The following is a 15,858-nucleotide window of genomic DNA, read 5'->3' as shown; positions in this document are numbered from 1 at the left end:
TCTCTAAATTGTCCGGTCTTTATGGGATCCCCATTTTTCTGAACTTCCATTGTTCTTTCTATCTGTAGTGTTCATTTTGTATATTTAATGCTCTATGTATTGTCTTTTACAACATATGCCCTTCTAGATATTGATATATATGCCCCACTTCTTTCATCTCCTTTTCATTGCCTACTGTTATGTTTTGTATTAAGCATAGGTCCCAAAGAACAGTCCTTGAAAGTATGAATGAGCTTATAAATCCCTTGTGAAGGTGTCCATGCATTACGATTTGCGGTTGTGAGTTCATATTTGGTTGACCTTAATCTACAGGAATCCTGAGGGATCTGGATGGAGGGTACATTCTACCAGAGAGGATTTAAATTTTTTGCCCAGGTACCACTGAGTGCTACCAAGGGGCTACTTTAAGTTGATTACTCCTCAGCTTGGAGTTATTGGACCACATAGGTAGTATAAATTCAAGCCCCAAACCTGAATGAAGGCAGGACAGTTATACGTCTCAGGGGAAATTTTTGCCCACGCAGCACTGAGGCCCAGTTCTTAACTCTGGCAGATGAATTTTGTTTTTCTAGCTTCTTCTTTTACTGAGCATGTCATTGTCTGAGGGTCCTGACATTGTGCTGATGGGGTGGGTTGCCTTAGTTACTGCATTGGGAGCAAGCCCTTTTCTTTCATACACTTCAGAGCCTTAAAATTCAAATTCAGGATTCTGAGGTTTCTGATATTGGCAGATGCCCTCAGGGAAGCTCCAGCATTAGCTAAAGCATCACCTCTATTTTTTCTTTTCTTCTATGTTTTTGACCCTTGGTTATTTCTCTTACTCTCTTGCCTGCTCAACTGTGCATTTAAAAGGATTTTTGCCATACTTTTATTGCACGCTGACTCAGCATAGAGGGAGGGGTGATCAGAATATCGAGTCTACTATACTGAGCGCGTAGAAGGCTTGTGACGGTAACTTAATATTGTCTTCAACAGCTGTCACTAAAAACAGTGGGCTCCACCCTCACAGACTCTCAAGATTTTGTCACAAACCAATGAGCCACTGGTCACATAGCAAAATAGAAGGCAATAAAGCCTCATGGGCTTCCCTCTGTTACATTATGTCTCTGAAGCAATCCCTCTGTCTCTTTACCCCTATTTTAAGAGTAAATGTTTAGACTCCACATATATGGAATCGTGTGTCCTTACAATTCAGCAGTGGGCATCTTACCAGCCGGAAAGGATGAGGAACCAGCTTGGAAAATGACCTTGTAGTCTCTGTCTTCCTCAATGCAGCACTTGATGTGACGGGAGCTTGTGCATGGAATGACAGCTTCCAAAGGATCAACCATGATATCGGGCTCTAGGGGCAGCGGGTGGACGGTGACATCTTTGGCCATGACACTGTATGAATTCTTGTATCGAAATATGCAGTGATAGGTTCCTGAGTGGAAGGAAGCCAAGAGGAGATGGAACGAAGTCATCGCTCCAAAAAGACATTTGCTGAGAAAGTTGAGAAGAGGCTTGGTTTTCCTTGTCAAGCTGGGGCACAAGCACAGCAACCCCCCCACCCCCGGGCCCTGGACTAGAAAATGCTCCATCGGTTCCCCTCCTGGGTTCGCTATGCATTTGAAGGACTGACTCATCGCCACCTAAATATTCACTTACTTTCGAATAAAATCAAGTGGCGTATCCAGAGTCATATAGCCTGTTGGGGGTGGAATTGAATTTCAAATCTGGTTCACAATACCTACTCCAAGGCTCTTTCTTTAACCGGGGTTGCAAGGGGGCGGAATGCGAATTTTGGTGTGTGCTGGGCTGGGGAGTTCTTTGAGGAAAGTTGCCAGTGAGAGGGAGATGGAGCTCTGTGGTCTTGCGAGGCCCCCTCTCCCCATCTTTAAGGGAGTAGGTGCCTCTGGTCTGGGACCTCATGGCACCACTAAGGAATGTGGGGAGGGAGCGGGGAGGGAGGGAGAGAGGTTGACTGTGAGTTCTTGGGAGAGCTTGGTCTGTGGACTCTGCGATCAGATGTCTGACTCTTATCTAGAAAAGTCTAAAGAGGAGAGCGGGCTGACTTTGCAGGAGTGAAAAGAGAAGGCTGCAGCAGGAGTTGCCTGCATGCCCAGTGCTTGGTGAAGCAGAGTGGACTGCGGACAGGGCTTGGGTTGAGCTTCATGAAAGGAACTCTTCCTATTGGACTTCACACCAGACCCCATCAGAGGATGAACCACCATTGGATCAGCTGTCGTCGGGACAGTGGAAGATTATAACAGCATCTACAGTTAAGCAGGTCCTTTCAATGTTCCTGACATTCCTTCTCTTTGCCCCGACTCTGGAGGAGCCAGAGTAGCTGCTAGCCTGAGGGAAAACACGTAGAACGAGAACAGAGAGGAAAAGCTTTCTGATTCCCATTGGGAGGGAGGGGAAATTTACATTGAATATAAAATAAAAGTGTAGGTGATTTAGATGAGAATAGATGATTTTTAGCACCTGAGTCTGGGACTGTTTAATAGTTCAGTGTGACCGGACCGGCCACAGCTCTTCCTAAGTTCTTGCCTGATAGTAGGAAAGGTCAGTTGGGCAGAGCAACTGTCCTGTGTGAGTTCAGCACAGGAGAAAAAGACTCCCATTTCCTGATTGTATCTACCAAGTCCAGCCGGATAATAAGTAGTTATTTCTACAATACTGCCTAGGTCTTATATGAAAAAGTAAAGAACTCACAGGATCTGGACTGATTAAGCTTATAATGAATGAAAGCTTTAGGAAAGAGTAGTTAAGAGTTGGCCTCTGTAGCAACAGTCTCTGTTTCCCTTTGACTTTGCTGTCTACTAGATGTATAACCGCAGGTAGTTTCCTTAACCTCACTGGGCCTCAGTTTCCTCATCTGTGAAATGGAGAAAATAATAGCACTCTCCTCTAGGTTTATTGTTTTAAATTAATTCATACACTTAACTACTTAAAACAATATCTATCACATAGCAACAGCTCAAGAAATGTCAGCTATTATTGAAGCAATTCTATCAAATTCCCTTTTCTTTCAAAAATTTGCATTTCCTCCCAACCTAAACAATGTCTAGGGATAAGTAGAAAAACAAAAATGTGTTTTTTCCCCCTTCGGAACCAGGCATATAAAATCTTTAGGCAGAATTTTTATACCTCAGTTGGGTGAAACACAAGAGTCTGGTAAAAATACTTTAAAAAAAACAATCCTCTTAAGAGTTTGGAATTAACATATACAAATCACTAATATAGTAAGGCCCCTACATACGAACCTTTAAGTTGTGAACTTTCAAAGATGCGAACTTACCCCTGTATGCCAGCTGTTGTACTGTACTACTGTACTTTTCAAGGTACTGTACTGTAAGATTAAAAATGTTTTCTTTATCTTTTGTGTTTTTTATGTATTTTTTGTGTGAAAAGTATTACAAACCTATTACAGTGCAGTACTATATAACTGATTGTGTTAGTTGGGTACCTAGGCTTAACTTTGTTGGACTTATGAACAAATTGAACTTACGAACGTGCTCTCAGAACGGAACTCGGTCATGTGTAGGGGACTTATTGTATATAAAATAGATGAACGGCAAGGACCTACTGTATACCACAGGGTACTATACTCAATATCTTGTAATAACGTATAATGGAAAAGAATCTAAAAAAGTACGTGTGTGTGTGTGTGTGTGTGTGTATAAAACTGAATCACTTTGCTGTACACTTGAAACTAACACAACATTGTAAATTAACTATGTTTCAATAAAAAAAAAATCCTCTTAATGGCAAAGCACAGACTCTAGAATCAGAGACTAGTTCTAATCCTGGCTCTACAGCTTAAGTTGTGGAAACCTAGGCTCACTTTGCACATCTGTAAAATGGGAATAGTGACGTCTTCCCCCAGAAGGCTGTTGCATTTAGTGTGAGTACATATATCATATAGAGTGGCTGGCACAGGCATAGCCCAGGGCAGGCCCTCCATGGATGGTAATGATTACAGTGTGTTTCCGGGGGTCCAGGCATCAGGTTCCAGAGTATCTGGGCTCTCACTCACCATTCCACTCCCTGGTCGAGGTCTTGACTGTCAGCACCGACTCTGCTCCATTAGGATACCTCCTCGTGGTATAAAACCTTTTGTATATTTTAATTCCAGCAGAAGTGTTCCAGTACACCTCATCATAGTTACTCACATCACTGATGCACTTTATAGAAAAGCTTTGTCCCTCAGAAACAGAAATTGGGTCCGGGGTTATTTTTAGGTTGGCTAAAAGAATGCAAACAAAACAGACAAAAGAAAACCAATAACAAGTAAAATGTTTAGTCTTTCTGGTGACATCAACACCTGAGTGAAATTTCACATAGAGACAGAAAGCATGGGTTGTCCTGACTCTACTTGGGTCAATGCGGGATTGGTACCTTGCTGCTCCGGAGCTTTACTTGTTTCTAGGCTGTTCTCGGTGGTGCTCTGAACTGTACCCATTTCCATCACATGCCTTGGGAACTCGCGCACTTCCCCTTTGTGGCTGGAATTATCTCCTAATGATCAGCAGGGCAAAAGGTTGTAAACTACGGTGTCGACTTAACCCAAACTCCCCTCCAACCTTTTCCAGGCACCACAAGGGGGACCCAATGGCTCAGTTCTAATAACCACATCATTCTCTACTCTTTTAAAATAACTTCAAAAAATACCATACTGTATTTGAATTTCTTTCTTCTGTATCTCTTCTCCATAAAAATGTGAGCCCTTAAGAGTGAGTAGGACCCTCTCATCTGCGTCTTCACATCCCCAGCATTAGCACTGGGTCCAGTACCCAGCCAGTGCTTTCTAAGCAGACGAGTGGTTTTTGGAATTACATGTTAAGTACAGGGATCACAGCGTTTACTGCCCAAATAATTATACCTGGGCTGGGAAGTACAGGCACCCTAATTTAAGTCCCTATTTACTCCTATTTCTGAGAATTTCCTTGTAAGTTCATGAGGAACTAGTCACCAAAACTGTTAACAAGACCCTTATAAATATAAAAGCTTCCATGAACATTCCACTGGTTTTGCCTCTGGTTCTCTTTCTACTCCTCTTTGAGCATAGCTGTCATTTCAGAATGCCATTCACTCTGTCTTCTCTACGTGAACAATGTCATACCTTGAGCCCACAGATGCTGGCCAGCTTTTCCAATCAGTGTGAAATCTTATTCTTAGTCATAAACAAAAGAAATCAGGGTTTTCCATAGTACCCTCCAGAAGTTGGGATTCAAATGTTCAGATGCAGCCCCAAAGTCACAGAGAAGGGATTCATATGCCCCCCATGTTGCCCTCCCTGGCTATAAGGATCTTGAGATGGTTTTCTAAGGCTGAGTTGTTTCTGAGGGTGGAAAGGAAAAGGCGCATGGAAGCTTCAATCTGGTTCTCTTGATTCTCAGATGCGAATCAAACTACCAGACCAGTGGTTTTCAGCGAAGACTAAGCATATCCCTGAGATAGCCAAAAGCCCACGGAATCAACACAACTCTCTGAGTTAAAACTTGCAGAGTATAACTGTTCTCACTTTAGAAAACCGCAAATACCTCAAAACACCTTGAACTTTTCTATAGCAATAATGTTTCAGGTAAATCTAATCTTGATCTTTGTAAAAGTGCTAAGTCATGATAGTAGAAAATGGAAACAAGAGTAACAAGTATGTTTATCTCAGTCCTTTCTCCAAATTGTTCAGAAGGCGGAACTGAGGATTTATCTAAATATAATAGTTTGTTTTTGTATGATGGGTGGGTAGAAAAACACGTTTGTCTGCCCCATTTTGGCAGATAGGGATGAAGTTATAATGCTTTATGATATGAGCAGAAGAAATGATACTTTTAAGAGGCTTAGAATTACTTAAAATATTTTTAAAAACCCACTTGTTACAACTGTAAAATAATCACAAAAGACCAGACTCTTAAATCTTCCTGCAGCATTCTCTCTGGAAAAGATGAAATGAGAGAGAAAGAGGGGGTGAAGGATGGTGGGGAGTGAGCCAGCCTATTGGAATTCAAGGGAGGGAGAATGGGATTATGGGAGGAAAAAGTGGGAAATTAGCTGTGTTATCCTCATTCAGTGACTAATCTGAGTGTGAAACCCTACTTCCCATCCACTTTCTGTCTTTCTAGTACAATGCAGGCTGTTCCTTCCCTGCAACCGCTGTTTCTTACCCCTACCCTTCCTGCTTTTAAAGACTTCATAAGAATTTAAATGGCAGAGATGGAAATCCCATTATGTGGTTGCCCCCAATCACACTCTCACTACCATGGAAGGCCCTGCTTTACTGCTCATGGATATTCCCAGTTGATTGGCAGCCCTTAGTTTGAAGTGCAAGGCAAAGAAGAGTCCTTACCCACAGAGATGAATGTCACTTTTATGTCTTTACTGCCTCTGGCTCCGTGGGCACTGATGAACTCACACGTGTAGACCACTGTCGTTCCAGAGAATCCGCTCGGACACTGAGTGCCATCGGCCGTGAGGGTATATCTGCTGCAGCCAGAGTCTGTGTCTGTTTCAGGGCTTCCTGCAACAACATAAGAGGTTCTTTTACTGTCACAGTTGGCTGACTGTCTGATTTGGTAGCAAAGAAGCCAAGTCAGTGAAAAAGAATTCTTATTTCATTCGATTTCTTCTCTTTGAATGGAGAGGCAGGATGGTGTAATGGTTAGCCCTGCCACCTCAGGATCCAGGTGGCCCGGCTGCAGATTCCAACTTTACTACTTACCAGCAGGGTGTTACTACTGGGAAAGTCACTAAATCACTCTGTGCCTCAGTTTCTCCAGATGTAAAATGAGAATAAATAATAACAGCTGTGACCTGGGATTGTAGTCAGGTAAAAGGAGTTACTGTGTAAACACTTAGAACAGTGCCTGGCTCGGGCCGACCCCTAACAAAGACCCTTCGTGATGGCAGTTGGAGTGTGAAAAATAAGAAAAGAAGCCATGTGTTTGGATATGACTTCAACTGGAAGGAAAAAAATGTCAGATTATTTTGACTATTATTATTGTTGAAAGGAGGAAGAAACAGGGCATGGACCTCTGATATTCATCTCATTTGAGACCTGTTTTCATAACTTTTTCCTTCTTATTAGTATATATGTTTTAGTGGAAGCTTCAACGTCACGCTTTCTCAGGGTAACAGCAATTTACCCTTCAGAAGAGCCGCTCTTCCCTATCTTCCTTTCCATTCCCAAGATGCTGTGCCCTCCAAGCCATCCTCACATCCTGCCTGTGGCTCTATAGCAGCTTCTTGGCCATTTTTTCTACTCCTGTTCCTTCACTCTCTCTCCTCCAACCCTGTCTTCTGCCATGTACTTCTGCCGGGCATTCTTCAAACACTGGCAGTCTTCCAAAAATTAAAGAAAAAAAAAAACCCTTCTGATGAACTCTATCCAGCCTTGGCTGGATGATCAATGAGATTTAAAATATTTTGATTGATAAGTCACCAGTTTTTCTCCCCAGTCCCCAAAATGGTTGTTCAGAATACCAAACTGATTTCCCACCTTGAGTAAACTACCTCCTAGTTCATAGGTACAAATGTCCCTTTCATCTCCAAGGCTCACCCCTCTACTTATTTTTGGAAAACCTACTTTCTCTAATTCCTCCAGGACCTCACTCCATCCTTTATCGTTCCTCTCCCTTGACTGCAGAACAATAGAAGTTACTGAATGCAGCCTGTAAGTTCGCGTTCTGTTTTCTGGAGTAGAGCTGGTAGGCAGTTGCAAGTTTGCTGCTCAAGGTTAAATAATATCCAGTGAAAATTTCTCACGACACTGAGGATACGTGAAGGCATGGCAGCCAGGTTGGAAGAGGCCGCCTCTGACGGGGCTGTTTGCCACTTCTAGCTGCTTCTCTAGGTCTCGCCTCAGCCCCCGAGGCAGGCCTGTTTCTAGCGGCCCTTTATAATGTGACTTGAAGGCCACAAGACCGATTTCTACTCAATAAAGAAAAAAAAAAGTCTCACTTATCTCTTACTTTTGCCCTACTGGGCTACAAACATAACATTTCAGATGGCACAGAAGCATAAATAATAACACACAATTTAAAATGTCAGTGGGGTCATTGGGAAGAAAAGACACAAGAAGGGAGACCGTGGCGTTTGAGGCTGTCTCCCCACCATGAGTCACTCAGGGAGCTCTTCCATGTGGTCATCTACACCCTGACAGTCAGCCAAGAGGGCTGACTTTACACCCTCTTGTAAAGACTCAAATCTCTTATGAATACTCTGCGTGACCATGGGCCCAGGGAACATGGTAGGCAGGGCAAAGAAGAAGTTGACGAACTCGTCTGGAAACTGTTCTGTCAAAGAGGGAATTAGACTCTGTTATTTTTTCATCATCACATAACAGAGCTACGGTGAGAATACAAACGCTGTTGCCTTTAAATTTCCCCAAGTGTTTAGTACCTTCCCGTACAGGCAAAGCTAGTGCTAAGTACAGGCGAACTAGAAGCTGTACTAATGACTATTAGTACCTCTGTTATTTCTATTACTAGTAGTAGTACTATTAAAACTATTACTTCTCTTACCATTACCGTTTATATCATCAACCCATGCCCCATGATTTGAAATAGCCCCAGAAAGCCCTCTCTATTCGAAAAAGACCACCTTCTTAAAGCTAGAAATTCTGTCACTGCAGATTACTTCCTTTCTGTCTTATCCTTTGCCAGAAATGCTTTGAAAAACCCAGTGCAACCGTTTCTGAGAAGAGGTAATACTTTCACTCCTAGAAGCTCTGGGGTGAATTATCTAGCTACACTGCTTTCTGCTGAGCTGGAAAAACAGGTGATAAAAGAACTGGTGGAATTTGGAGAAAGACTGCCACAGAGAGGGGACGGCAAGGGAGGCGGAAGGAGGGCAGGGTGTTGAAAGCAGGGGCTAAATTCATCAGAGAAACAACCCTGCGATCCCCCGGCGGCCAGCCCTGTGGCAGGAAATCCATTGTTCTGCCAGTCGGTTCAGCCCACCCTGGGCATTACGAATGTCTGTAGCAGGGGTGGCCACAGAGAGGTTCCTGAGCGTCTGCACAGCAGACTTCCTGGTTCCTCTGCCGGATGATGAGGTTTTCACCTCTCACAGTTGAAAGCGTCTAAGTCAATGCTCCGGGAACTGTGCAAGGTCCATCTCCCATCTGGCAGTTCCTCCAGGATGCCTACACCTCCTCTTCCTTAAAAGTTAGGGAAGTGACTAAATGGACCATATGTCAATATGTTCAACAGTTACCAGATGCTTTTCCCATTCTCTGGAGCACTTTAAGGTAGAAAACAAATGTGCTTTTCAAACTAGATGTGCTCAGAAAACGTTACATCCAAATTGATCCTTATTTTATTTATGATTTAATAATGTCTGATAGCAACGGCTTTATAAAATAAAAGCTCCACCACACTGATGTATTTCATGGGTAAAGCCACATTTTGCTTTAAGGATTTTTTACTAAAAAAAGTGAGCAAATAATACTGTCATTTCTTAAGGGAAAGATTGGATCTTGTTATGTGAGGTTTCTAGGCAGAAAACAGTCTTCTGTTTCAATACAAATTCTGCCGGATCAACTCACTCTAGTGCTGGCTCACCAGGCATGTGTGATATAGTTTGACTAAGGCAAAGGCTGTGAAACAAGGTGAGTCCCAATTCTTTTCTTTTCCTAATTATGACAACCTTGGATAAGTCATTTAATTTGAACCTCGATTTCCTTATTTGAAAATGGGAGGCAAAAAAATGCCAGCTTCAAACTTGTGGTCAAGTTTAAATGGGATTAAAAGTGATAACATATCTTTTAAAAATTGGTTGATCATAAACTAGTATACAAAACAGAATCACCAATGCTATTTTAATTTCTTCTTCTTCTTATCATTCACCAGTATAAACTGGAAGGTGGGGAATTTCCAGTGAGATCTCAGATCTGCAGACAGTATTGGAAATTGACATTGGTTGAGAGACACACAGGTTGACAGAGAAAGATATAAAACCAGAGGCATGGAGTCAGATAATACAGAAAGAGACGTGGTTACAAAGGCAGAGAAGTGGGAAGGACAGACACCAAGAGGAGAGACACAGGAATGAGACTCTCAGAGTCAGACCCCAAAGCAAAGCCAATGACCTCATCCTTGGTTCTTTGCTGAAGAGGGAAAGGAGAGGGCAGTGGGGACAAGCTTGTCTTGTCTGTAGGCAGGACACCATGGCCTACATCATCCCGTCACTCCCTCTTGGGTCTTCTCTGCCAGAATCTTGTCTACAACCCAAGCATGAAACCTGTGTGTATGTATTTTGGGAATTTTGTTTTAGAATGGCTAAGTTGGAGCTGGCATCAAACCTCATACTTTTTCAGTCTGGAAGAAAACCCAGCCACCTGACATTTGCTCTTTCACCGACTGCATCTCCCATTTTCACTTTGCCAAGAGGCAAAAACCTGTTTGGGAAAGGGCTTCTAACAGTCTCACCTGGAATGTTTACAGTCCCCTCTTGCTTCCATTCAACTTGACTCCAATTCACCGTCATCTCACTGCAGCAGCTCAAAGACACAGGATTGTTGTCACACGTCACCTTCATGTCTTCATTTGCCAAAATCTGGATGGATGTAACATCTATTTTTTTTCTGGACCCATATTCAAAAATATCTAATGTCAGTTTGCAAATATATTCACCTGTATCGAATACACAAAGGCATTTATGATTACTATTACATATGTCTATTTCCTTAGAAGAATGATAGCCTCATCTCACGTGTCATGATGGTACTTCATGAAACATCACTTTCAAAAGCATCTGAGACTTGGTCTAAACAGCCCTAAAGGAACATTCAGGAAGTGCAGAAGGTCAAGGCAGGTATTTCTGATGCCATAAGGTAAAAGAGTAGAGAGCTGTTCTCAGGAAAGAGCAGAAATCTGAGTCCTCGCTAGTAAGAAAAAAAGTGTGGGGATGCTTCAGAGGTAGAAAGGGAAAATGGGAAAACCTTGGAGAATTAGGAGATCATGGATAATTTTGGCATCCTATTTAACTCTGTGGCAGGTCAGAGTCAACAAACATATGATAGAACCCATGTGTCTGCAGCCCAGTTTCTCATTCAGAGAAAAAGAGATGGTCCTGTTGACATCTGGGTTACGATGGGGCTATTAAATTCTAGAATGTCAGGTATAAAACTTATGCTTCTGTGGTTGCTGGGGAGGGACAAGTGGGAGGGATTAAAACAGAGGACAAGAAAATTGGGAGGGGGAGAGCAGGGACCTGTATGTTCACTACCTTGATTGTGGTGATAGTTGTACGGGTGTACACACATGTCAAAACTTATTAAATTATACACTTCACATATGTACAGCTTATTATACGTCAATTCTACCTCAACAAGGCTCTTCTAAATTTTTTTAAAATGTTAAAAAAAGGAGTCTACTTTTTGTCTTAGGTTCCAACTCATAAGCTTCAGTAAATGTGGAAAATTACATTTGTCTCCCAAGGCTAAATTTGCTTGGCTCATTCGTCATGGGATTAATTTTCAGCTTTGAAAAGTTGAGCTTGCTGACTTCTTTTTGAAGAGGAAAAGGCTATCTACACACACCACCACGGTTTGATTCTTTCTTAGCCCTTCATTCCTTTCCTCGCCCTGATTACTGGATGGTAACCCACCCGCGTCATCCTGAGTGATGTTGTAAATGGTGAGGCGAGACACGGAGGTCATGTTATTGAGCACGTAGGTGTATATGGAGAATCTGCTGCTGTTCTGGATGTCGAAGCCTGTTTCCACGTGCTGCCAGGATACGTTGGAGGACAAGACCTCGTTCTCACACATCAGAGTTACTGTATCCCCTTCAAGGATGATTTCTGGGGTGATGGAGAACTTTGTTTCATCTGGAAACCCAAACAAAAGGTATTACGGTCCCAAAGCAAATAAATGGAATTAATGCTACTCCCTGAATGCCACCACCACTGGGGTTTTCAAGAGATCTCCATAGCGATGAATGAGGCAACACGTCTTCCTCACTCCATCCCTGGGCAGCTGGGATCTGAGGCCCCAGAGTGACAGTCTGCCAGCTACTAGGGACATGGTTCCCAGTTTGGGATCTTTGCAGGTTTAACAGTCCTCAATGGTACTAATGGGGATCCCAAAGCTATTTTCAATATTTCAAACAGTCTGTCACAGACCTAGAGAACAGACTTGTGGTTGCCAAGGGGGAGGGGGTTGGGGGAGGGAAGGACTGGGAGTGTGGGGTTAGCAGATGCAAACTATTATATACAGGATGGATAAACATCAATGTCTTACTGTATAGCACGGGGAACTATATTCAGTATCCTGTGATAAACCATAATGGAAAAGAATATGAAAAAGAATGTGTAATATATATGTATAACTGAACCACTTTGCTGTACAGCAGAAATTAACACAACATTGTAAATCAACTATACTTCAATAAAATTTATAAAAAAAAATAAAAATGCAAAAAAATTTTTAAATAGTCTGGTAGAAAATTGCACATTTGCTTATGAAAAAGCCACCCCAGCTAACCTAAACATCAAGTTTCTTTGCTGCTGATTTGAAAGATATCAACTGCTTCTTACTGATAACTGATACCTCATGCTGACTGAAAGCTCTGTCCTGTGTCTTTGATGAATTAAGAGTGGGAAAATAAATTAATTTTTTACAGTAAAGTATGCTTGGGAAATAAGAATGTTTTTAAAGACCTAACACCCATGGGCCCATAAGAGTGGGAGCTTATTAGATACACAGGTCTGTATTTGAATCCTGGTTCTGTACCAGGCATAGCTGTGTGGCCCTGGGGAACCTGCTTACCATCTCTGAGCCTCAGTTCCCTTGTCTGGAAAGTAGGAGCAGTGAGCACTACCCACGGGAGGTGATTTGGAGGAATAGTAACTATTCTTATTGCTTTCACAGTAAAATCCTGGGGAACCCTGGTATTAAGCCATTTCACAGACAGAAATGAAAACACAGTATTTGCTATTTTTATGTGTGTTTTTATGGCTGTCCCTTGTTTACACAACATGCAGATTTTTCCCTCTAAGCTGTGCTATGTCCTTCATGAGCTCCATGTGTTGAGAAAATCAGAGGAGCTGGGGAAGGAGGTTTGGCAACTCCTCTTTTGGATGGTTCTTTTGGTTTTCTCACACCACACCCTGTTCGTACTGTAAACATGGGACTAAAATACCATACAATTAATTTAGGGTGCTATGATGTTCTGGTCAAAATATCAAGGTATCTAAATATTTCTTATCCCGTTTTTTAGGCTCCTGGATAAAATAAGATTTCAGAAAACCTCATTCAACTATTAGGAATCAAGGTCATCTGTGAATATTTCATGGAGTGAACTGACCAGGAAGGCACACAAACTTATGTTACTTACTATATGGCCTGGAGCAAATGATTTAAATCTAAGCCTCCATTTCCTCACCTGTAAAATGGTGATAATAGTATCTACCTCACAGGATGTATGAAGAAGAAAAATGTGTAACACACTGGGTTTAACATAGAAAAGATACAATAACAGTGCCCGCTTTTCATTAGTACCTTTGTTAATTACAATGATCAGGAAAACTGCCGGATTTCCATGGTTATATGGAATTGATCATAAATATATTGGGAGTGATTAAAGAATGGGGTGTTCTGGTTAAGGGACCCTGCTGATTGATCAAACATCACCAGAGGATTAATATATGACAAAATAAAAGGGACTATTCTGAAGATTGCTATGTGCCTTTCCTGTTTCATGAAGATGGACTTAAAAATAATTTCCTGATACCACCTCATTCATTCAGCATGTTTCTTTCTTTTTCTCTTCCTCTCCCCTGCACCCCTCACTCCTGCCGCCAGATAAAATTATAATTTAAGAAAAACCCACCCAGGGACTTCCCTGGCTGTCCAGTGGTTAATACTCTGCGTTTCCAATGCATGGGGCGTGGGTTCGATACCTGGTCGGGGAATTAGGATCCCGCATGCTGCGCGGCCAAAAAAATAAATAAATAAAAAACAAACCTACTCAACTACTTGACTTTTTTGGATACTTGTATTCTGGATAAACCCCACTAACCCTATGGAGAGCAGGCTGGTATTTAAGCTCCCGGGGGGTGGAGTTGCAGGTGACATAGTTCATGGTCATTGGTCTAAGGCTGTGCGTATCAAGGACAGAGATGAATGTAGATTCTCTTGCAAAAAGGGGCATCGAGTGTCATTCACAACAACTTCATGGCTCTTTGGAAGAATAAGCCACGGACACTAGAGCACTTTGGTGGTTTTGGACTGTCAGCCGCCGATCAGGAAAAGTGCTGGATACTTATTCCTGTAAATGGTTGACTATATTCAGCACAATTGAAATTTTGGGGAAAGGGTCATCGTAATTGAAGCTCATGTATGCTAGAGTTTGCTATTCTCCTGTGCCCTCAGAACCATAAAGAAAAAATTTTTTCAGGCCAAAGCATCTGCCGGTTGGTGGGATGGCGTTAGGGGTCAGGAAGGGGGTGGCGATGCTGGGATTACTTCCATGTGAGTCTGCACCTAGAGGCCACTTATTTCCCTGCCTTGAATTTTTCAGTTTTCATCTATGTGGTTGCTGCTTTATTCATTCTGAATTTTTACCTTGCTGTTTTTCTCTTTCTTATGTTGTAGCACTTTCTTACCGTTGTGTATATCCCTTTCAATATTTTATTTTTAAAAATGATCCGATGTCTAAAAATATTAGCAGTGAATGTAAAGAAGAAGAGTATGAACCTGTTGTAAGGATGGTCTGACTCCTGAGAAGGGGCACTTTTCCTTCCAGCTGTGCCTCAGACAATCCCTGCAGTGCCCTCCCCATGGTGACCTGTGTTGTTCCAAAGGGGAGTCACATTCACTCTGGAACCACGGACCTGAGTTACACAGAACACCTACTGGCCAGTGCTGGTCCACCAAATCTCTGCTCAGTTGGCTCCCCTTTCTATCCCCCAAGTAACAATTGATCCACCCACCTAATTACACAACAGAGCTCAACTCTATACCCCACTTGTAAAATGAGGGAGAACATCTACAATACCAGGACTCTTACCACTGCTACATCTGATCCAAAGCAGTGTTTCTCAAACTCTCCGTGCATCAGAATCACCTGGAGGGCTTGCCGAAACACAGATTGGCCCAGGTTGGTCTGGGGTGGCCCCAAGCATTTGCTTTTCTAACAAGTACCCAGATGGTACCGATGCTGCTGGTCTGGGGGCCACACTTTGAGAACTACTGCTCTAAAGTAACAACGGTCCCCCTAGTCAATATCAATGCATTTCATGAATATCCCACACTTCCGCCACCACAACGTTAGTTCTACTTTTTTGGATGTTTGGGGTCTGTTCATTTAAAAAACTCCATAAACCCAGATGGCTCTGTGGCCCCCTTGTAAAATCTCTCCCTCCTGGGACCGCCCCCCTTCCCTAGTCGCAGTGATATTAGCAGTGTAAGGAGGCTCTGAACTGGTCTAAGTTGGGGGGAAGGCACCAAACCTCTATGCCAGGAACTGGAGAGTCCTCTCTCCATGGAGGACACTGTAATGTGATTTCCCAGGTTTAAGCATCATGATAAATGCCGTTACCGTATCTAAGTAGAATGTACATATTGGAAAAACGTAGCGATGTTATACTTACTGCTGTAAGTAACCTGGAAGGAACTGCTGTCCATCTTGTAGGTCTGATTGAGGTTCTGTGTTACTTGCTCGTTTGCTCTGCGCATTAATTCAGGCGATGCTGCTGATGTCGTGACTTCATACACCACAACCACACTTCCAGGCCTGGATGGAGACCGCTCAGTTCAGTAAAGCAGTAAGTGAGCTGGAAGAGTCTAGATCCTTATGGTTTATTTGCATAAAGAAAACAAAATGGCAGGAAGAGCCAGGGGACTTTATCTTCAAGGGTCCACCGAAA

General features: G+C 42.6%; 1 protein-coding gene across 6 annotated transcripts in view; it reads right to left on the bottom strand.

The window, feature by feature from the left end:
* ADGRF5 (adhesion G protein-coupled receptor F5) overlaps window positions 1–15,858 on the bottom strand; it is a 108,213-nt gene that overhangs the window by 13,365 nt on the left and 78,990 nt on the right. For 4 of the 6 annotated variants that reach the window (XM_036869748.1, XM_036869747.1, XM_036869749.1 and 1 more), the window contains exons 8-14: window positions 15,583–15,725; window positions 11,596–11,817; window positions 10,416–10,619; window positions 6,335–6,505; window positions 4,387–4,506; window positions 4,025–4,234; window positions 1,211–1,423 (exon numbers count right to left, since the gene is read on the bottom strand). In XM_036869748.1, coding sequence (XP_036725643.1) covers window positions 1,211–1,423; window positions 4,025–4,234; window positions 4,387–4,506; window positions 6,335–6,505; window positions 10,416–10,619; window positions 11,596–11,817; window positions 15,583–15,725 — 1,283 coding nt within the window. The remainder of the gene's footprint in view (window positions 1–1,210; window positions 1,424–4,024; window positions 4,235–4,386; window positions 4,507–6,334; window positions 6,506–10,415; window positions 10,620–11,595; window positions 11,818–15,582; window positions 15,726–15,858) is intronic. The other 2 variants (XM_036869751.1, XM_036869752.1) reach the window with 1 other exon arrangement.

The sequence above is a fragment of the Balaenoptera musculus genome, chromosome 11 (assembly GCF_009873245.2).
Source record: "Balaenoptera musculus isolate JJ_BM4_2016_0621 chromosome 11, mBalMus1.pri.v3, whole genome shotgun sequence".
Classification (NCBI taxonomy): Eukaryota; Metazoa; Chordata; class Mammalia; order Artiodactyla; family Balaenopteridae; genus Balaenoptera; species Balaenoptera musculus.
This window is presented reverse-complemented; position numbering and strand designations above follow the sequence as displayed.